The sequence below is a fragment of the Trichosurus vulpecula genome, chromosome 4 (genome assembly GCF_011100635.1).
Source record: "Trichosurus vulpecula isolate mTriVul1 chromosome 4, mTriVul1.pri, whole genome shotgun sequence".
Lineage (NCBI taxonomy): Eukaryota > Metazoa > Chordata > Mammalia > Diprotodontia > Phalangeridae > Trichosurus > Trichosurus vulpecula.
In genome coordinates, this window is record NC_050576.1 from 390,823,599 (window position 1) to 390,847,086 (window position 23,488).

The window sequence follows — 23,488 nt, forward strand, 5'->3', positions numbered from 1 at the left end:
CTGCTAACAATGTACCAGATTCTCCATCTCCCCTCCCCTACCTCAGTTGTGAGAAATCTCCTGTTGCTTCCTTGATATAATCTCTAGTATTTGCCTCAAGAGTAGCAATTCCTAGTTACAACTGTGTTGTCTTAACAGAGGAGCAAGAAAAGTAATGAGAAAAGAAAGCAGAAAGAACCATCTCAACAAGCATCTTAAAAACTTGAGTCGTTATACCTTCATTAATCTGAACTATTCGGTCCATTTATTGCAATATCTACTCAGTATTTTAATTGTAGAATGAGCTTGGGTGGGTGATAACAGGTGTACCTGTGCATACATGGAGGGAGGGGGATTCTTGGGGGTCGAGATGTGATTCTTCTACTTTAGAGAATGGCATTTCCCATCCTGGTGTGTTCAGTTACTTGGGCTTGGGAGGGAAGTCAGGTGCCTGTCTCAGGGGAGCTCCCAATTGGTGACCTAGAAATATTAATGTCACAGGAGACACTAACTTAACTGCTTGATGACTAATTTCGCGTGTGGTACATTTTAATATATATTTTCATAGCTGCATTTCCAAATGAGGCTTTACAAGATAAACAGTGTTAGAGGAGTTTATTTTCCGGATAATTTGAAGATGGCTTAGGTTCTGAAAGGACTACATCACACTCACCATCTGTTTCCTCCTGATTATGTATGGCTTACACCAAAGTTGTTATGATTGATTTATTTATCTGCAGCTTAGAAACCAATATGAAAGTTTCAAACAGTCTTTTGGGGAAGGTGTGGTTGGGAGCTTTAATTGAAGTAATGATTTTCATTTGTTTTTTGATAAAGGAAAAAAACATGATAGAATACAGAACTGGACCTTTAAATTATTTCAATAACTGATTTTTTTTCTTTAAAGACTTTTAAAAGATTTAATTTGTTGGAGTTTTGATGGAGTTTCTTCAGTGCTGTTCATATGAAATAGTTACCCAAAAGGATCCAGTTGTCAAGTTAGATAACAGTCAGCCAAAGTGCTGTATGTGAAGGATGGGCTTAATGAGGTGTTTGTTACATATATAACGTATATGTTAATTCCCTGCTTCTCCCTCATGCACAATCCTACAAACTTTTTCTGGGTGACTTATAGGTTTTTGATACTTATACAAACTATTCAGCATTTAGAAGCTAAAACCTTCAAGGTAAATCTATGGTGTTTCAGTCACCCAATATTATTAAGCACCTACTATGTGCCAGCTAGGTGGCACAGTGGATAGAGTGCTAGCCTTCGAGTCAGGAAGACCTGAATTCAAATCTGGCCTCAGACACTTATTAGCTGTGTGACCCTGGGCAAGTTACTTAACCCTCTTTGCCTCAGTTTCCTCATTTGTCAGATGAGCTGGAGAAGGAAATAGATGGCAAACCACTCCAGCATCTTTGCCAAAAAAAACACCAAATGGGGTCTTGGAGAGTTGACATGACTGAAACAGCGCAACAACCACTACCACCACCAACAACAGCAACAACACCCTATGCTAAATGCTAGGGATTCAAAGAAAGGCAAAAAATCAGACACTGTTCTCAAGGAGCTCTGTGTCTTTCCATTGATACAGTACAGATATACTAGAAAGCATCAGGTATATGGGGAAACTTCTGAAGGGAGTGAGGTATAGACAGCATAATTCTTGGCTTCTATGGAATAAAAAGACTGATTTTGCTTCCATCTATGAGTCTAGTTATGAATTGAGAAGAGATCAGTTTGGGGGCATTGAGGTGTATAGAATGCTGTACTTGGAGTCAGGAAGACCTGAGTTCAAATCCCACCTCAGATATTTATTTAGCTCTGTGACCCTGGGTAAGTCACTTTTTTTTTTCTCCCAGGCTCATTTTCTTCATCTTTAGAATGGGGTTAATGATAACACCTACCTCATAGGATTATTGCAATGATCAGACAAGGTAGTGTGTGTGTGTGTGTGTGTGTGTTGTTTTGCAAACTTTAAAATAAGTTTCATAGAGTAGGTTCTTCATTTTGTGCTTAATTCCAAAGGAAAATTAAGATGGTTTTTGTTTGTTGAGAATCAAATTTAATATTGTAAATCAGCCCATCTCATTTAAATGAAATGCATGTCCTTTTTTTATTAGAAGAAAAAACAGAGTAGTAAGTAAATGCAATTTTTTGAGGATTGCTTTTTAATTCATTTATAGACTTGTGTGGGAGCAGGGAAACGTTGTGCATCATTAGCATTCAGTGCTCTCTTAAACACCAACATGCCTGGGGACACAGTCGGAGTATTGGCAGAACTCTCTGCAAACCCGGGACATAGTTCAGCACATCTGAGTGGAAAGTGTTCCTTGCCAAACAAAGCAGTGTTATCAGTTTCCTTTCTCCTCTACTCTAAAACAGACAGGGGGTAACAGACAGTGTAGAATTTCCCGGTTTGCTTCAAGAAAGCCAGCATCCATTTCCCCTCCCTTCCTTCTGGTTGGAGTTTGTTTGAACTTGAAACTTCCTGAGATTTCATTAGGAAAAAAAACTATATTTGAGAAATGTATTTGCTTTCCACTGTCAGAGCATGTCTATAAAGACCTACAGTCTCACTTGAGAACAAATCCTCCTTTAGGAAGGAAACCTCCTAGATTTAAAAACAAATCAGCAAAGAGAGAGGTACTTTTTTTTTCCCAAACAGCCCTTCCTCTTCTATTAATAATTTGCTTCTGTTCTCCTGGCCCCAGCACAGTGGTAGCCCTAGGGGAACACCGGATGGTGTAGTCACAGGAATGAGAAGCAGAGAGAACGAATATCAGCTTTAGATTTCTGCCTGGGTGAATACTGATGTGTGAACTTGAGAACAAGAAACTCAAGCTCTTACTCTGGGACAGTAGCATCCAAGAAGAACTGGGAGATGGATGTGAATCAAGAGACACCACTGAAAGCTAACTGATATAGGGATCATCAGTTCCAGCTTTGCCAATGGATTCTCTTCTGATGTGGATTCTTCTCTCCTGCACTGCTGTCTAAAATTGCTTAGGTAATTATGACTCTGAATGGCATTAGGAAACCAGTAGATATATTTGAACTTTATTAGTAGGGTTAGTCCAAATCTCATCCGGTTCAGTGGGAAAGAAGTTTTGACTTCTGGGTGATGGAAAGCAGCGAGTGTGTTCGGATGAAAGAATCAATAGGTCGCTATCAGGTGTGAAATATGATTGCCATAGAAAGGACTGTTATTATAACTATGAAGGTATTTTTGCATGATTTGGCCAACTGGAGACAATCACAGTATTTGTCTATCTCTCATGTTTGGCAAAGAAAGATATGAGAACCACGTTCTGAGGGAAAACAAACAGGTAACTATCACAGCTACCTACATTTACCCGATCACCCCCTGGACTTTTTTCCCCTTTCTTTTTTGCATTTAAATACCATAATAACTGGGATTGCTGAGAAGGGAGGAACCTCTGTTGCCACCAGCGCTGGAAACTTTTATTTGGATATTTCATGAGCCCAATCCTCGAAGAATCTTTCCCATCGAGTGATTCTGTGGAAAAGACCAAAACAAAAAGGCTCTCATGTCTCAGCACGGATCATCAAGAGAAGGCCAAGAGGGTCATCCATACCGAATCTTAAGGAGAGTCAGTCAGGCCCTGCATGGCTTTTCATCAGCAATCCTGCGTCCTTTTCAAAAGAGAAACTGGAGGAACAATTCAAGGCATGCATGTTCTGGTGAGCTGACACTTGTGTGTGTGTGTGTGCATGTGTGTGTGGTTGCTATTCACGCTCTCAGGGTCAGATAATGGATTTTTGGAATGGGTAAGAAAGAGCGGACCTCCTCACATGGGAGATATTTCAAGAACTGGTTAGTCATAGATGTCTGCCATGTGTTAAATTGAAAAAAGGAAAGAGAAATAATGGCCCTTTTATTCCATTTGTTTCTGTAAGACTTCCTATCACTCTAAGATTTCTGGATTATCCCAAACCTGACCTCAGGTTGCCCATGTTTCTTTTGATGGTACTGATGAAATAGTGCTGCCATGGTTTCTCTGATACTTGCAACTATAAATTCCTGTTTGTTGCTATGATTGGAATGTGACTCTCCCCAAATTAAGCTAAGTTCCTCTGATCAAGAGGTGTGTTTACATATATATATATGTATATATATACATATATATGTGTGTGTGTATATATATATATATATATATATATATATATATGGAGAGAGAGAGAGAGAGAGAGAGAGAGAGAGAGAGAGAGAGAGAAAGAGAGAGAGAGGGAGAGAGAGAGGGACAGAGGGGGGAGAGAGGGAGAGAGAGAGAGAGAGAAGGGAATAACCTTTTCTTCATTTTGATTTGATTAAAGATATGTCATTTACATTGTTGTACAAATAACTGCTCTCCTATGAATGTCAGTGTGCCAATCTTCAAGTCAAATGCCCACAGTATCTCAGTCTGACTCTGGTCCATAGAGTCTGTTTCTCCTCTGTGAGGTGCTAGTAACATGCCATGTACATATATTATGGAACAGTGTAATATGGGTCAATGTTAATGTCACTTTAAAATTATTTATATTTTATTCATGGGAGGAATGTAGGAAGCAAAGTAGAACTAAATATATATATGTATATTTATGTAAATATGTGTAATTTTTCTTTTCAGTCTTCATTGTATAAATCAGTTTACAATCAGAAAACTTAGAAGAGGTGGTCCTCTAAAAATTTGACAATCTGTTCATAGAATTTGAGTTTCTTTGAAGAATTTTTTAAAGTAATTTGATGAATTTAATGGAATTGTTAAATTCAGAAAGGATAATATTTTGCCTGATCCTTAATTATTGCTCTATGTACTATTTTTATTTGTTATTCCTTACAGGAGTGAATGTTATTTTATAGTTGAGCAAATTAGATCCATTGAAAAGTTAAATGATTTTGCCAAAGGTCACAAAAGGAGAACTCCAAATTGCTATGCCCGCCGTAGTCTTTAGAGGCAGTACAAATCAGCTAGCTCTCCCTAAAGGAGAGTCCTGCATTTTCATCCTCAAAAGTTGAATCAAATCTTGCCAGCAGAGTTGTGAGGGAATCCTCATTCCCAGAGCATCCTCCTTCATTAGGAACAGCATCTATTACTCCTCCAGCCATGGATAAAGATTAAATCACAGCTACAAAGTTCAAGGAAAGGCTCATGTCTGTAAAAGGTAATGTACCCCCCCTAAAACCAGATCAATTGATACCATGCACTTAACTTGGCTTTTGGGGCTAGATTTGTTTTTATCTTTGCTGCTTTAGCTAAATGTCATGAGTTTGGGCCCATCTTCCTTGTGAGTAATGCCCTTCAGGAGCAAAAAAAAAAAAAAAAGCTTTTCTTTATGGTACTTATTCTGCAACTTAAACCATCTGGTTAAAATCTGTTCCTTGAAAGGAGGTAAATAACATATTGGCAAGTGATAAGTGAGATGTGATTTTGGTATGCTGGAATTGCTTATAGGTGACTTGATGAGGAATTCCCCTTGGAGTATTTGAACAGTATGATGTTGGGGATAGAGATGTATTTGACACCAGCTTTTATCAAGATGCTACTTTAGATCAGCCTAGCCTAAATATTTTAGGATATATTTAGGCACTTCTTCCTTTTCCATCCAATTATAATCTTCCCAACACTTGGAATATGAAGGAGGAGTAGAACTTAGAGGCACTTGGAAAAATATTCTAATACATTTGCCTAATGTACACAAATGTGTTGGTCCCATTCATTCCCAACTATAGATATAAAATAAAAGAATTATTGAAATTTATGACAAGAATTTAGATCTTGGACCCAAGGGTCAGGATTTCAGGTTGGTTGCTTTTAATAATTAATTGAAAATTAAATGTGTAGAGGCATGAAGTGACAGGGCTACTTAGGTGGTATCTGTGGTTATCGATATACTCAACCCCAGGAGTAAATTTTAAGGTGACTAGAAAATAAATCCAAGTGGTTGATTGGGGTCCCTGAAACTGTGACAGTTTTAGGCTCATTGTGAACCTAGGGATGGATAAATAAAAATGGTATTTTATTAATTATAGCTTATGATATATGGTAGTACTTGCTTTTCAGGCAGCTTTTGCATTTATTATCTCATTTTCTTCTAGTATTATTACCCCTTGGAAACCAGCATGGTGTCTGCTTCTTTATGATCTGTCTCTGTGATCATCATTGTCAGATGAGTTTTTCGCTGCTGTGCAAAGATGTCTCCCTAGATGTGAATTACTAGTTTAGCTTCTCATTTGCTATCTATTTCACTTATCCAGGAAGTATCTACAGTCCCTAAATACCTTCAGACTGCTCAGCAAAGTCTTTTTTTAGGAACTCTAGTCTCTCTACATATGATTTTCCTCATTCTTCCCTTTTTTGGAACCAAGACAAATAGAATCAAGGTCACTTTCTTCATGGATCTGTGGGAGGATTGCAACAAAATGCCCTAGAGGTGGCCACTAGAATGATCACTGAATGTTTTGCTAGAGGAAATGAGTTTTAAGAACATGTTCAGGGGCAACTGGGTGGCTCAGTGGATAGAGCCCTGGTCCTGGAGTTAGGAGGACCTGAGTTCAAATCCAGCCTCAGACACTTACTGTGTGACCCTGGGCAAGTCACTTAACTCCAGTTGCCTCCAAAACCAAATCAAAACAAACAAATAAACAACAACAAAAAACCCGAAGAACATAATCAGCAGGGGCAAGTGAGAGCAGCAAGAAATTAAGACTTGGCTGCTATGAAAATGTATTTTCTTTTTTTTTTAGCAATCATCTCACCTTGAGGACACCAAAATGGTGAGCATGGTTTTGCACCAATGTCTATTTGAGAGGCTAACATAGGAGGAGGATCTCATGAAAAACCTAGCAAAGTCCTCTAAATGAAACCACCATCTTTGTTGATATTGAGTGACTTCATTACAAAAGCGGACACTGGGGGAGAGCATTGCAAACTTTATCGGAACATGATTTGGCATTAAGAAATGAAATGTGTGCAACTGCTCAGAAATGTCAGATGGGTAAAATCATGAATACTTCCTTTGAAAAGAAAAGCAGAAGTTGTGGAATGTGGGCCGTTCTCAATAGCATCATGAAAATATGACTGTCTTAAGACAAAATATTGTTGTTGTATTTGTTTCAAAATCAGTTGCTTGTGTGCAATTAGATTGGTAGCTTCTAGCAGGAGTTCTTAACCTCATTTATATCAACACCTTTGGTTGTCTTGTAAAGCCTATGGACACCTTCTCAGAATAAGTTTGTTGCCTATGTTCAGAATTAAAAAAAAATGTCAAATTTTCACCAGAGATTAATGAAAATAAAGATGTAAATTTTGTCTATCAAAGTTCACAGACCAATCCACCACCCCAAATCTATCCGTGGACTCTAGTTTAAGAATCTCTGACCTAAAGTGAGTATCAAAATAAAAACCAAATTAGAAGCTAAGATCAGAGATATAGATCTGGAGGGGACCTCAGACTGTCCCAATTTTGCAAATGAGAAAACTGAGGTCCAAGCAGGTTAAGTGACTTGCTTAAGGTCACACAAGTAATAAGCCTCAGAGATGGGAGAAAGATAAAAAGACGGTATATGAGATTATAGCAGCATTAAAAACAAAAGTGAAAACCTGAATTTTGTTTCCATTTCTTAGAGAAGTTTAACCAAGACTACTTAGAGAAGTCTCCAAAATGAGGAAGTCAAAAGATTCCAGAAACCACCTCAGCCATCAGAGACATTTAATCCTGCCAGAGGAATTGAAGTTCCTAGATTATACGGACTGCTTCATTTTCGTCCTTGTACCTTCCCCCTCCCCCAACCCCCAGGGCCTCCCATAGTCTGCAGGCCACTTAGTAAATTCCTGTTTAATTCAATCAGATTTTCAAATGGAAGTACATGACAGCCAAGGACAACAATGGCTTAGAGTGTGAGTTAACTTGCAAGCTTATAGGGGAGGAGGAGGACCGTATGTAGATGAAATTGAGAAGAAAGTAGACATGAAAGAGATCTGGTGACATTTTAATAACAAGCTGTTATCACTGGTGACCATAGTGAAGCAATCATGTGTAGGATCAATCTCTCTCTGTTTCTCTCTGTCTCTCTCTCTTTCTCTCTCCATATATACATACATACTTACACATATAGTCCCACCCCCCCCACCCCCCACTATACAGCCTGGATACCTTAATTGAATTGGACAAGTAGTTTAAAAAAAAACCCACCAAGACACATTTTTCAGACTGTGATTTTTAGCAAAAGAGCTAGTTGAGTTATTATGTATGTACATGCACGGATCATGTGTATACATGTACATATGTGTGTATCTATGCCTATACATATAAGATGTGTGTATATGCACGCACACATTTATATGTGTGTATGAGTTATGTATGTATGGGTTAGTCTGTGTACACACACACACACAGCTGTAGCTATCTTGGATAGGTGATACAGGTAAACACAGAAGAACCAGGCCCATAATTGAACAGGAGGAAGTGCTCCATCTGGAGGACCTTGGAGAAACTTCGTGCAGCTTTCAGTGATCTCTAATTGCCCCCTCCCAAGCCCACCACGAAGCCCCTCTCTCTAACATCATTGCTCTCCTGGATTGATCTGTGACTAAAAGTCATGGAATGCTATTACCTCTGAAGACTCAAAGTGACAAGGAATCCCAAGGACAATGGGAAAAGCTGCAGTGGACTGAGGGATATTACCAACAATTATTTACATGGGAGAAATGTGACAAAACAAATCCAGGACGTATATTAAAGACTGGAAGGGGAACATTTATAGTTATGTAGCATGAGAGTTGACAGGCACGTACCCATATTGTACATTGATAGTCCCAAGATATTGAAAAAATAAAAGAAGAAACCTTCCAGTACAGCGAGTGGCTGTTCTATGTTGTTGTTGTTTGTCCTTTGTTCTCAAAGAGGACCGATGACATAAGGAAGGTGATGTCTTGACTTGCAAGTGAATTAGACTTAAGTGAGGCAGGACTGTGCAAAGCTACCAGCCTCACTCTCTCCTCTGGAGCCATCTGAATCCAGCGGCAAGATATAGATGAGGATGTCTGGAGATGGTCCTCGCTTTTCTATGTGGAATTTACGGAGAGACTTGAATGCTGATGTTGTAAATATAAATGTTCAATAATTATTTTCAAGATATTTTTTGTGTATTATCTTTTTTATTTCTCACAACAACCGTGTGAAGTAGGTGTTATTAATATCTCCATTTTATAGGTGAGAAATTTGAGGCTGAGAGAGGTTAAGTGACTTGCCCAGTGTCACATGGTCAGTGTCTAAGAGGAGATTCAAACCCAGGTCTTCCTGCCTCCATGGGCAGCATTCGATCCATGACATCACCACATTACCTTTTAACTCCTATAGAGTCAATTATCTGCACTGATCTGTATATCTAGCCCTAGTCTCACAGTCTCGCATCACCAGTTGCCTATTGGATATCTCCATCTGGACATTTCAAGCTGGACCTCAAACTTGATGTGTCCAAAGCAGAACTTAATATCTTTGCCCTGCCCCACCCTCAACTTCCCCCTCTTCCCTATTACTATTTTTAAAATAGTTTTCATTTATGTATTTTTGAAATCTTCCCTATTATGGTTGGGGTTAGCCACATCTTCTCGTTTGCCCATGTATGTCATCTTGGTTTCCTTAATCTCACTCACCCAGTACATCTAGCCAATTGCCAAATATTTTCGTCCCTACCTCCACAACATTTTTTGCATATGTCCTTTACTCCAGCAGCTACAACCACATTTTAGGCCCTTGTATTTCTGAGGCTGTTAAAATAGCATTTTTATTGGAGTCCATGCCTCAAATCTGTCCCCACTCAAAACCATCCTCTATACATCTGTGAAGATGATCCAGTGTGATAACAATGTCACCTTCCTATGCAATAGATCCCAGTGATTCCCTATTACTTAGAAGATCAAATATAAGCTTCTGTTTAGCATTTAAAGCTCTTCGTAATCTATCCCATTGCTATATTTTGTCTCCTCAAACATAATTTTCCTCTGTGCAGTCTGTAATCCACCCATATTGGTCCACTTGAGATTCTTTTATACATAGCACTACATCACTCCTTCCCATGGCTTTGCTTGCCTGGCCTCCAGACCTGGAATGTTCTCTCTTCCTTTCAGCCTATTAGAATTCATGGCTTCCTTCAAGATTAAACTCAAATGCCACCTTCTACAGGGTGTCCCTGTTGCCCCAGCTGGTAGAGCTTTCGCCTTTACCTTTCATCTATCCTTTATGTATCTTGTATTGCCTATTTTCCATTAGCATAGAGATTCCTAAGGGAAGAGGCTGTTTGTAATTTGTATCCCCTATACTTAAAACATAATGTCTGGTACATAGTAAGCAGTTAGAACTTAGTAAATGTTTGTTAATCTGTTGATCATTCAGGATGAACATCTGTTTACACTCTGCATTGGGGAAATGAGTTACCTACATTGATAAAATGAATACATCACCAAAGTGGCAAGAAAATATGAATATAGTTTTTATCTTTGGAGACTTCTGAAATATCTATTAAAAGCATTACCAGCTCTCCATTTAGATAAGTCCTTTTTGCACTTTTTTTTTTTAGATTGGGTATCCCTATTTCATTCAACCTAGAAGTGTAGTGGCCACTGCCACTTACTAATCAGCATAGGAATTTTGACATGGTCTTTTTGTGAGTTGGGCTGGTTTGTTGCTCAGGTAATCTGGTGGTCTCTCACTCTCAGGTGCTAGACTTAGTGTAGACCAGTGGTGTCAAATTCAAATAGAAATGGGGCCGCTAAACTGTATACATGTTGAAAACCACATCAACGTTATCTACAATCTAGTGTATTTTTATTTATATTGATAAATATTTTCCAATCACATTTTCATCCAGCTCAGGCAGAAGTGTTGCTGGCTGTATTGGTGTGCGTTTGATACCTCTGGTATAGAAGATGAATCAAATGAGTGCGCTATAGCTCAGAGCTCCCTAACTCAAATGATCTACTAGATTCAGCATCACCAGTGTTGAGGATTACAGATATGCCCCATAATGCACCACCATGCTTGGCTTTTGCATTTCGTTTTCCAAGGTTATTCCTGATTTTGAGACTGGCTGTGTATATTGACATGATTCCTTCCTTCCTTCCACAATCAGAGTTAAGTGACTTGCTCAGGGTCACACAGCTATCAAGTGTCTGAGGCTAGATTTGAACTCAGGTCCTCCTGCCTCCAAGTCCAGTGCTCTACCCACTGCACCACCTTGCTACCCCATTGACATGTTTCTTGCACAGTACTCATCCAGTTGATGTGAAACATGAGGTCTCTCTTCAGTGTTTTAGGGAGATAATGTGATCGTTTCTTTCTGGGCATATAGGTTAATGGTCCTGGTCCTGGCTTCAAACTTCCCATTTCTCCCAGTAGTCAGAATTGTTGTTTTTCAGACATTTGTCATGTCTGACTTTCTATGAGCCCATTTTGGGTTTTCTTGTCAAAGGTTCTGGCGTGGTTTACTATTTCCTTCTCCAGCTCATTTTATAGGTGAGGAAACTGAGGCAAACAGGGTTAAGTGATTTGCAGAGAGTCACACAGCTATCTGAGGACAAATTTGAACTTGGTTCTTCCTGACTCCAGGCAAGGCACTCTATCCACTTCCCCTCTTAGCTGCCCTGTAGCCAAAATGGATAGCCTCATTTGGGAGATAGTATGTGGTGAAGTTTGGTCAGCAAATTTTCAGAGCTTCTGTTCAGTTATTTATACATGTTTTAGATTTCTAACCTGTCCTCCATTTCCTTGTCCTTGAGCCCAAGAGATGAAGCAAAATCCTTCTAAGTCTTCTGTTTTGACCATTCAGTTCTACTGGTATGCTTGATTCTCCCGTGGAGTCCAGATCAGGCAGCTGCGGGAACACTGAGGGGATGATTTTGTTCATACAGCAGCAAATCAGGTAGAAGAACTCAGAGTTGGAAGTTAAAGGCTAGAAGTAAAACTTACTTGCGTGTCTCAGTGATGGTGTACTTTGGGATCTTGTCAGCTCTGGTGTATTCAAAGTACCACCAAACAAATCCACTCACCCTCCTTCCTAGGCATTGTCTGTTAGGCTCTTATTCTAACTGGCTTTTATTCTCTGTTTTAACCCCCGAAAGTAAAAGGCAAACAAATAACCCAACCAAGGGGCCCACTAGGCACCATTGCCTGTCTTCTGTTTATTTGACTTCACTCTGAAATAAAAATGGTTATTTGTTGAAGGCGATGTGAAAAGTGAAAGTTTCCCTTCTCTATCCATTGGGTTTTTAAAAGAGGTGGGGCCTGGGAGTCACACCTAATGTAATTCATGGGATGTGCCAAACCAACACACCAATAATACCCTAGATTGAGACAATATTAGCCTGAATTAAGGTTCGGGCCAAGCTTTTCACAATGGGCTAGATGTTAACTATATTTGGAATATCATATGTAAATATTCAGGGTGGAGTGCAGAGGCTATTAGTCTTTGAAAGAAAGATTAATTACTTTTTAGCTTATGGTTTTCAGTATTGGAGGAAAAGAGAGTGAAAAAAGTCAGCTGGCCCCATATGCAAATTTAGGGAGCAAAGTTCAGCCATGAAAGAGCTAATAGGTAATCCATGATAGGCCAGGGTGATTCTGGGGTAAATTTTTCCTCTTGTGATCTTGAATCATGGAAGAAAGAAATCCTATAAGAATTTCAGTTGCAGAGATGAAAAGCTACTACTTTTATTCTGAATGGTGTTCATGCTTGCTTTCTGGAGCTGAAGGTAAGTCTTTTTGTACGGTTGTTTATATGAGAGTTGTCAAACCTGTGTGGGTCTTCCCGTATTGGAGTGTGTTCTTGCATCGCCCAGGTTCCAGATGTAGGTGTGGTGTGCCACTTTCTAAATGAGTGGCTTGATGTGTGTGTAGAAAGGATAATCAATATTTTGAGATATTGCTTTCCTTGGTCGAAGATTCTTCTGGAAATCTCGAGTCAATTGCCCTCGGGAGTTTTGACTAGTCCAAAATTTGGAACTAGTTATCCTAAATTTCCAAGTTTCCTTTAGCTCATTTCATCAGTACCTGAAAGTACATAATCCCCCTTTCTGTAGTAATCTATGGACTTCACTAGTGGTGTCAGGCATCAGAAAATAGCCACCTATTTCAGGAAGCACCAAGCTTCCTATAAATCACTTAGAGGTCTAATTTACTTTAAAGAAAAATGATCTATTACTGTACAGATTTATTTTAAAAATGTTAAGTTATAGTGTGATGGTTACTCCTTCTAGAAAAAAATGATGCTTTGCTTTATGAAAGGTTTCCCTCTAGGACCGAAATCCCAGATGACCCACAGATAGCATGTTAGTTAATCCATCTACTAGCATTTATAAGTGCCTGCTATGTGTCAGACTCTGTGCTAAAGGTTGGCGACACAAAGGAAGGCAAAAAGTAGTTGCTTAAGGAGCTCAGAATTTGATGAGTCCTATCTGACCCTAGAGCATGACTTGCTTAAGATTTTCAGAAAAAAATGCATTTTTAATTTGCCAGCAGCACCTGTGAACCCCCTGTGTCTACCCACTGGTCTGCCATAACCGCTATGTAAATAAGTGCTCCCACAACAGGAGATATAGTGGAAAGAACGCTGGCTCTGGAATGAGAAGACCGGAGTTCAAATTCTGTCTCTGAAGCTGATTGCCTTTGGAACCTTGAGTTTCTTTGGGCCTCGATTTCCTCACCTACAAAGTGAAAGGGTTGGACTAGATTGCCTCTGAAATCCCTTGCATTTGTAGATCTGTGAAATTAGTGATTGCAACGGAGGCTTAATGGATTCACTATATAATTAAATTTATGTAAATATGTGCCTACGTGGCTTTCTGACTATGTATTGCACTACTGAAAATTTGGACATTCCTGCTTGAAAAAGAATATCTAGTTTGTGCATTTAAAATACAATTAAATTTATGAAAACATCATCTATTTACGACGTTTTGGCAAAACATTAGTTGTTGAAAGCACGGTCTACCTGGATGTCAGCAGAGAGGAACTGAATAATGACCCCTTTTGAGGAGGGATTTCCTTCCAACTATTTCAGAGCTAAGAATATCACTGAGGAAATCATGAGGATCCTTCTATGAATAGAACCAGACCTTTGATAGACTGCATCTTTGGTGCAGTCCGTTTGGTATCTTTCATAATCAGAGTGAGCGAATCTCTAGACATTGAATTTTGAAAGCATAAATAAAAATGGGAAATTTGATGCTTAATTGGTGTTTTCTTTGACATCAAGGAAATCAAGAGAACTTAAGTGGGGAAAAATAAGTCAATGTTATTTTAATAAATGATTATAAGCATACTGCAGGCTGATGAAAAATGTTCATTTGTATCTGGCCTGAACATAAGACACTTCTTGCTAGTTTTCTTACTGATAAATGAAGGTCGCTTTTGTTTATTATTCTAATTTCAAATGTGAAGGGGTTGTTGGCTTTTGGCTATTAATGATCTTTAGTCTGTGATCCTAAGGTTCTTTCCAGCTACAGCAGTCTGCGAGTCTGTAAGGAGGCATGGATTGAATATTCATTCCTATGTAAGATTGGTGATGCAGCCATGAGGAGTTAAGCACTGTGTTACACTTTTTTAAGAGTAGTCAGTTTTTATTCAGAACTGGAGAAAGCTTGGCATTGGTCACATCTTTTACCATTACATTCAGTGGGCTTGGTATTGATCGCACGTTTTACCATTACTTTCAGTGGTCTAGTGTTTACAAGGGGGAAATAAACTATTACCTAGCTTTAATGTAGAATTTCAGCCATTAGTTCTTCCCTCCATGGAGGTACCACTCATTACATTACATCCTTCTGTCAAAGGGCATTCTAAAGGTCTCAAAACCTTCTTTCTTTCTAGCTCCTATGTAATCATATGGGAGAGTAGTCTGCAGGAAACTGTATCTGTTTCATAGAATCATACTAGAAATCAGCCTCTTCAAGTCATTTTCTAAAGATTGCAGCTGTTGTAAGTACAGACTTGCTTCAGACTCCAGGTTTGATATCCCTTCCACTTGTACTTAAGGAGTCAACAGTAAATCTTCTGGTTTTTTGTTTGGAGTCTGGGTGGACTTGATAAAGATTCTAGGCTTCTGTTGACACTCTTCATCCTGACAAGGAAGGATTTGGTATATGGGTGGTGGCATGAACCCTTTGAGTGTGGCATAACATTTGGATTATTTAATGAATGAATAAAACAAAACAACCTAAATGTTGACTATGTGGGTGAATTAGGGCAAATCAGTGCCTTGAATGACTCAACGTGTGAGAGGTCATAGAGTGGCAGAGTATGTGGGTCAGTATGGGAGACTGAGTGGAATCCAGAGTGGAAGAATTAGATGAAAGGCCAGAAGCCCATTAGCTTGACTTGAGCAGAGATACTGGTTAAAGGAGCAAGGACGGCTGAAGTAGGTAGATGTGAACTCTCCAAACAGGTTGACCAGCTATTTGGATGCCAGCAACCACATTGAAACATTGAAGACTATTGAATAGGGGCATGAAATATGGGCAGGGCATGGGATGGGAATTAAAGTGAATCAAGTATTGGCTCCAGTTCTGTCACTGGATGAATCCTTGGGCAATCCACCTCGTCTCTCACTCTGATTTGGTTTCTTGGTTTGTATAAATACCACCCTACTCTCTCCTCTCAGAGTTGTTTAAGTTAATGAGCTCATAGAAGAAGAAGTCTCATTTTTTGAGGGAAAGGATGCCAAATAAACTGAAGATGGCATATGTTCTGAATACCATGTGGAAAATGGTATGTTCAAGGCTACCATTCCTTCATGCCCTTTCTCCCCGAAAGGAAATTAAAACACGAAACACATTCACTTCAAGTAACCACCTGAAAACTCTATTCCTCTATATTAATTTCTGCTTTGGCGGATTCTTGGCGACAAAATATCAAGAAAATGGTCATCCCAAGGATGTGTGTAAATGGATTTGGGATTGACTCCCCTGTAATGGGGTTTTGATGGATCCTAGGCCCAGTCTCTGATTTTTTTTTTCAATTTTTCTTCAGTCAGTCTTCAAAGAGTAGCAGTAAGACTGCAAAGAACCTACAATACTTACAGCTGGTGATAGAAAAACTTGGAGGTGGTCTGTGAATGAGTAGAAGAGGGTAAGGTCCAACCTCATTCCCTGTCTCACAAAGTTTATTATGGGTATGTGTTGTTTCTGTGATGTTTATGATATGATTTCAAGTTGCTAATGGTGGGAGGTTTCTCTGAGGGTGGGATGGTTTAAAAAGTGATAGACCGCAGTGATAGACTGAGGCAGTAGTAGCTTCTCTCATTCTGATCGTAACTCTGCCTAACATGGAAAAAGTATGTAATAAACAGTATGTTTTCTGTCATTTGGAGGTTATTTTTTCCTTTTTGTTTTATGACAAAAGACCCCTCCCCCCCAATTCCCCTAAAAATTGTTCTGTTAGTTTCCTGGGACAAAAGAGTCAGACAGAGAGCTGCTAATGGAAAAATGGTCAAAGCCCATTATCTTTTTCTTCCCCAAGTTAAAAATAGTTGCCTGGTAAAGAATTAAGATTGGGTCAGAGAAGAATAGGGAAACAAAAATAAATGCTGCTCTGAGTCTGTAAGCCTGGAATTGAGATAGCCCTGTCTTGTAGTCCACAGTCCTTAAGAGGTGAGTGGTATTCACAGTCCTGTTTTCCTGGTGGTCCAAGGTAAGGAAAGAAGGAACAGAAGGCAATTGATCAGATAACTGAACAAAATTTACGGCATTTTTGTTTTTACCAAAATCATAAATCTTGGGCTTGCTTACAAAGGTTTTTTGTTGTTGTTCTGTTTTTAATTGAAATTTGGTGGGTGGGTATTATTTGTGGGTTTGTTGCGAATATATTTTTAAAATACCTTTAACTCTTCTAAGTGGGTGAGAAAAGTTGGGTAACTGTCCCTTTTAGGGTAATAGAGCAACAAAATAATTTATTTTTAAAATAAAGTTTTTATTCTCAATAAACATTCTTTTTCATCCATGGAGTTGTTCAGAAAAGAAAATGCAGGGACCTCACAAATATGGGAATTAAAAGACCGGGGCTCTATACTCAGTTCTGACAATGTGGGGCAGGAAGGGGTGGGGGCGCCACACAAGGCTACTTTCTGAGCTTCAGTTTGCTCATCTGTAAAACAGAGATTGGGAAAATTAGAACGTTTGCCCTCTTTATCTTACAAGGTAATTATAAGGACATTCTTGATATTTTCTCTGATGGTCCCTGATTCCTGGAATGTTCTCCCTCCTCATCTCTGCCTGCTAGCCTCCCTGGTTTCCTCTAAGTAGCAACTAAAATCCCATCTTTGGATAAGAGTGCTGGGCTTGGAGTGAGGAAAACTCATCTTTGAGTTCAAATCCAGCCTCAGATACTTTTTAGTTATATGACCCTGGGTAAGTCATTTAACTTTGTTTACCTCAGTTTCCTCATTTGTAAAGTGAACTGGAGAAAAAAAAATGGCAAACCACTTCAGTATCTGCCAGAAAACCCCAAACCTGGTCATGGAGAATTGGATAGGACTGAACAGCAATAAAATCCCATCTTCTATGGGGAACTTTTCCCAACCCTCAATTCTGAGTGTCTTCCTTCTTTTAATTATTTCCTGTTTATCCTGTATACAGCTTATTTGTGTGTATGTATATGTATATATATATTTGCTTGTTGTCTCCCTCTTTAGACTGTGAGCTCCTTGAGGGCAGGGATTGTCTTTTACCTCTTTATATCCCCAGGGTTCAGCACACTGCCTGGCACATAGTAGGCACTTGATGAACATTTATTTGTTTGTTTTTTTGGAGGGGGGAAGGCAAGGCAATTGGAGTTAAGTGACTTGCCCAAGGTCACACAGCTAGTGTCAAGTGTCCAAGGTTGGATCTGAACTCAGGTCCTCCTGATTTCAGGGCCGGTGCTGTATTCACTGCACCACCTAGCTGCCCCTTGAACGTTTATTGGCTGGCTGAATTGACATAGCACATGGGAGAGTATTTTGAAAACAATAAAGTAAGTGAAACATGATTATAACTACTCTAACTTTTCTCAGTATGCCCAGTGAAATGCAGAGTAGCCCAGTGCCTTCTTTTATTCTGGGAGAAGCCTTTATGCTAAACTCTTTAATCCCGAATTCCACCATCAATGTTCATGTCTTTTCCAGTTCAGTCAGAGTCCCCAGTCCTTTTCCTATGAGTCTGTCAGTCCAGAAAAAGATCAAGTTTGAGCTTGGTAGCAGAAAGATTGCCCAGGACACAGAACCTGAATCAAGAAGAAAATCCCAGAAAATGACGATAGAAGGGGAGGGGAAAAAAGGACTGTCTTTATATTGTAGGAGAAAGTGTATTTAATATCTATGGCAGTGCCCTGCCTGTGTAGGTGGAGACTCAATAAACAGCTGTTTATTTACTGGAAATGGCTCTCTGAGTTAATTGCTTTATGAGCAAAAATAATGAATAACAGCTGATATACACATATAGACATTGTTTGCTGTATGGGAAAGGCAACTTCTAGTTGTAGAAAGTGACACTGTCCCTCTTCATTATCTGCCAGGTTAGCTGCTTTTCTCATTAGCAAGGGCTAAATGTTATCTTGTATATGCAAAGAGCCCAAAAGAGAAGCACCATCAAGGGCTAAGAATTAAATGTAAACGTTCAAAGCTCTCTGGTGTTCAGAACCAGTTTCCTGTGTACTGTTTGTACCATGTTTGATCCACACACACCCCCACCCCACCCCCGCCCCGAATAAGCTGTCTCCATGGAGAATTAAGTGTGATTGCTCATTTGCATTTTACCACCATCACCATGTTACATTGGGAACTTTTCTGGCTAGATGACCACCCATTGGATTTCATACAATCATAAATTTAGAGCTGGAAGGGACATTCAGGCCATCCAGCCAAATCTCTTTTTTTACAAATGGGGAAACTGAGTTTCAGAGAAGTGATTTGCCCAAGGTCACTCAGCAGCAGAGGCAAGATTTAAACTGAGGCCCTTTCACTCTCCAGGCTCTAAATCTAGTACTCTTGGGAACTGTAGAAGGGTGTTTTTTTGTTTTCTTGCATCTTTTTCCCAATGAAAAATGGTAGGGACTAGACTTTTGTCATTCAGTTGTTTTAGTCTTTTCTGACTCTTTGTGACCCCAGTTGGGATTTTGTTGGCAAAGGTACAGAACTGGTTTGTCACTTCCTCCTCCAGCTCATTTTACATATGAGAAAACTGAAGCAGAGTTAAGTGATTTGCCCAGAGTCACACAGCTAGTAAGTGTCTGAGGTCAGATTTGAACTCAGGAAGATGAGTCTTCCTGATTCCATGCCTAGTGCTGTATCCACTGTACCACCCAGATGCCCCAGAGCCTATATTAGGTGACCTCTTAGATTCTTGGATTCTAGGCGTCATATATACAGAGAAATTGAGGGTTTATTTAAAGTCATGGCTCACCACTTCCTCTAAGAGGCTTAGTTTCTCTAAGGAGAAGACACAGGACAAGGTCAGTATGTCCACTCTTTTGCTTTTAAGGACTCTTAGAGCTTAAATGTAAGAACTTAATGGAAGTAACATTTCAAATATCCGTTTTTGCATATAGTTCCCAAGTCCTTCCTTTTCGGATGGAAAAGACATTCATTTTAGAGCCTGCTTTCTCTGAATCACTGGAGGGGAGAAATGTTCTTTCAAGGTCAAAACACAAACGGTATTATGTTAACTAAAACCAGCACCAACCCTCAACCTGAACAGTGTTGCCTCCAGAGATGTAAAATGATAGGTCACTAGGCTCAGATGAGAAAGGAGGCACTGAGCTGAATAATGAAGACAATTGATTTATGGTTTTGTTGAAAATGTACTTAAGCAGTTGAATTTTTTTCCTATGAATCCTTTCGTTTCTCTTTGTTGTGCTAAAGTGCTGCTTAGTACATGGCTTGTAGTCTAACAGAATTGTCAAAGGAATAAACTAGACTGAGTCATTTCTATTTTACTCAGAGGAAGAAATGAAACAATACCAGATGCCAAAAAGAACCGGTCTTTTTTCCCTTGTGGTGACCTGAGCTGTATTTGGGGCTGGCAAACCTATTGTCTAGAATAGTCTTGCACATAGTAGGTTCTTCATAAATGCTGGTTGGAGTGTATTAAGTTCAGAGACTGAGAGAGGGGAATTCAGTTAACATGTCCTAAGACTCGGTGAGTTTTTAAGAGTCCATCACACCGAAACCACCACAAAAGTGTGAATTGTTCTGTGCTAAAACAACTCTCCTTGGAAAACAATTTATCTCTCTCCTGGATATCAAGCCTTCTGGCAAGCATTTGAATATAAACAAGGTCAATTCTGAAAAACTCACCAAGTTACCTAATAGAGACAAAAGAAAGCAAACCAGGGAAGGATAAGCCAAAGGGAAAGATAAAATTAAGAGAAAGGGAAGGGTGGGTTAGAAGGGCTACTGGCTCCTGCCCAGAGCAGGTGGCAGAAGATCATATCCTTGGACAGTAAGATGGGTTCTTGGGTTACTGCCAGCTCCCTGAATGGAGGAGGGAATCTGTCAATTTGACCTATTTATTTGGAAGATGGGTAACAGATTTCTCTGCCTCCTATTAAGAAAAACAATGTTCTGATTGAATGACAAGAATAAACCCAGTTCATTTGGGTTTAGGTTATGAGTGAATTTATAGGGGCAGCTAAGTGGCGCAGTAAATAGAGTCCTTGCCTTGGAGTTGGGAAGACCTGAATTGAAATCAGACCACAGACACTAGCTGTGTGACCCTGGGCAAGTCACTTAACCACCAATTGCCTCCAAAAAACAAAACTAAACAAAAAGTGAATCTATCAAAAATTGATTTTATATTTCCCATAATGTTCCTAATAGTTAATACTATATTATCTGTTTCTACACCATCTGGACTTGGCCTTTGGAAAAAATGTTTTTTTCTGAGAACCACGCAAACATTAAGCAAATGTTCTGTAGTTAAATTGTGACTATAGGAAAAGAAAAGATTTGATTGGGGGGAGACCTGCTTGATTTTAATGTGCTTCAAATTTTCTCCAGAAATGAGCATTTCAAAAATCCCTCTTTTTTTCCTTAAGATAGGACAAGGCAGAAATTAATGTAACATGTAAAGACTTAAAACATAATGTTAACTAGAATTAATTGGAAATTGGTGTTTTTGTGTACAAAAATGGCTTTGGATATTTCATATATCCAGTAGGCAAGCTATGTGAAGGATAGGATTACCTGCAGGTAATGTACTATACACTCACACAAGGATGGTGATTCAATACTGAGTCTGAGGAGTATTTTCCAAGTATAGGATTTCCCAGAACAGGTGAGTTTTTAGTTTTTTGGTAGCCATGTGCTGACCTCACACTTCTCAGCTTAGGAAAGCTGAGATCACAGTCCAATTTATTTACAACTTCTGTTCATGGAGAGCACTAATAAGTTGTGGTTTTCCTTTGGTTTTCAGTTACAGTTCCTACATTGTTTTAAAAGGGCATTTGGGGCTAGAAGTTACATTGATGTGTGTGTATGTGTGTATTCAGTATTTAATTATGTATGCACTATATAACTTTCTACTTGTATGTGTTGTGGCATAGTGAGTGGAAAAGCAGCTTTAGTGTCAGGAAGTTCAGATTGGTACTGATTGTATGACCTTGGACCAGTCACTTAACTTCCCATTGAACTCAATAATTCTCTTCACTGCTAGAGAGAGATGCTGACCTGAATTTGTAGAGAGAGTTTCCTCACTGGGAGTTCCCTATGTCAATGAAATTACAGATGGTCTCCAAATAAAAAAAGAGATGTAAATGTAATGTGATTATTTTTGACAAACATACCAGAGCTTTTGTATTTGAAGAGGCAATGAATAGATCACTTTCAAAGTAGTCACTTTATGAGGTTGAGTATTTATTCCAATCCTGTTCTCATTGCTCAGAAAATTTTTAGAGTACCTCTTTTGGAATTATTTTGAACCTTTGTCGAATTCTTTAGAACATCCTCAATGGTGGCACCTGTGGAGAATGGGTTAGGTTTTTGGAAATAATCAAGGGTTATTCTGAAACAACCGTGGTTGATAATATTACATAGGCAGATAATTCTGATCCTGGCTAAAAAGGAGCTGATGAGCTATGGATAGTCTCTGAAGACAATTCCAGAAGGAGAGTTACAAAAAGGGTTGGAAAACCTGGGGATTAGAATAAGGGTATAGTCTTCCAGGTGAATGATTTCACTGACAGGAATAAAGCTTTTTATTTATGAATAAAATGGTTTATTACTTTATGGTCACACTTAAGATATTTAGATTTGTCTTCTCTAGCATTGGCGGCAAAGATGATCATTTGAGCCAGACAAATAATTGTTTTTAAGGACTGTCATCTGTACATGAAAATTAGTGTGGAGAATTGTTCCATTCCACACGCTTAAATGATTGTACATACTTTCTTGCACTGCTTGGTATGGGAACAAACTTTAGCAACTAAATGATTGCGAATAAAGATGTGGGGTTTTTCCATGTGCAGAACAGAGACTTACGGGCTCTGGATTTTTGATAGCAATAACTATAAAGAAGAATCTGGTCCCCAGAAGAGTAAGAGAAAGAGTTTTAAGAGCCGAGCTTGAGTTAGAAAGAAAAATAGGCTTGGGTAAACTAAGGTAATAAAATCAGCTAGGAGAAAGTGGAAATTATGAGCAAGTATGCAGGTAAATGGATCTTGGCTAAGAATTGATTGGGCTCAATGCTTGGATAACTTTTCTCTAATACTAAGTCACTGAAATCAATACTAGGCTGTCTGTCTAGCTACAGTATGCTCCTTTGATTTCCCAACTTGTGAATAGCTTATAACTATATTATCCTTATGGTCTCGAATAAAGTAGTTATCATGCTCAATAAAACTATCTCAGATATATGTTGTTTATGTGACAATCTGTTATGCAGGGTTTAGGAGAGGTCAGGAGACCACAGTGACAAAGTAGAGCCCAGTTAGTAGCAAAATGGTTGTTTATACCATCATTATAGATTTTGGATAGCAACTTTTCATGTTTCATCTTAATTTGTTAGTACTGTAATTTTGTTGTTTGTATTATATGTTGATGACAGTGAAGAGAGTTGATATGTATATATGTGTGTGTCATATATGTGTGTATAAACATATATGTTGTGTGTGTGTATGTGTGTGCGTATACACATACATACATCTGTATATTTCTGTCTGTTTGAATGGAATCTGTTATTTCATATGAGTAGAGAAATCCTGGTAAGGAGCTTCCTCTACCAATGAAAATTAGTAAATCTCTTGTCTAGGAGAGTTGCTTGGGGACAATGAAAGATAGTGACTTCTCCAGGCTTCCCACAGCCAGTATGTGTCAGAGGCTATCCTTGAACCCTCTAAATCCATTAAACCATGTTGCCTCTTGTAATACAAGTCTTAAATCGCTTCACAAAACTGACCTGAAGAAAAGAACAATTAAAATTTCCTTTTCTGTGCTATGTCCTGTCCCACTGGGGAAATAAAAGTGACTGTTTTAAA

The 23,488-nt window shown here is 39.0% G+C and overlaps 1 protein-coding gene across 3 annotated transcripts in view; it reads left to right on the forward strand.

Moving 5' to 3' along the window:
- MCF2L (MCF.2 cell line derived transforming sequence like) overlaps positions 1-23,488 on the forward strand; it is a 382,905-nt gene that overhangs the window by 158,256 nt on the left and 201,161 nt on the right. The window contains exon 1 of one of the 3 annotated variants that reach the window (XM_036753315.1): positions 2,700-3,688. The exons of the other annotated variants lie outside the window; for them this stretch is intronic. Coding sequence (XP_036609210.1) covers positions 3,535-3,688 — 154 coding nt within the window. The 5' untranslated portion in view covers positions 2,700-3,534. Of the gene's footprint in view, positions 1-2,699; positions 3,689-23,488 lie in introns of those variants that run through there. 3 annotated transcript variants of the gene reach the window in all.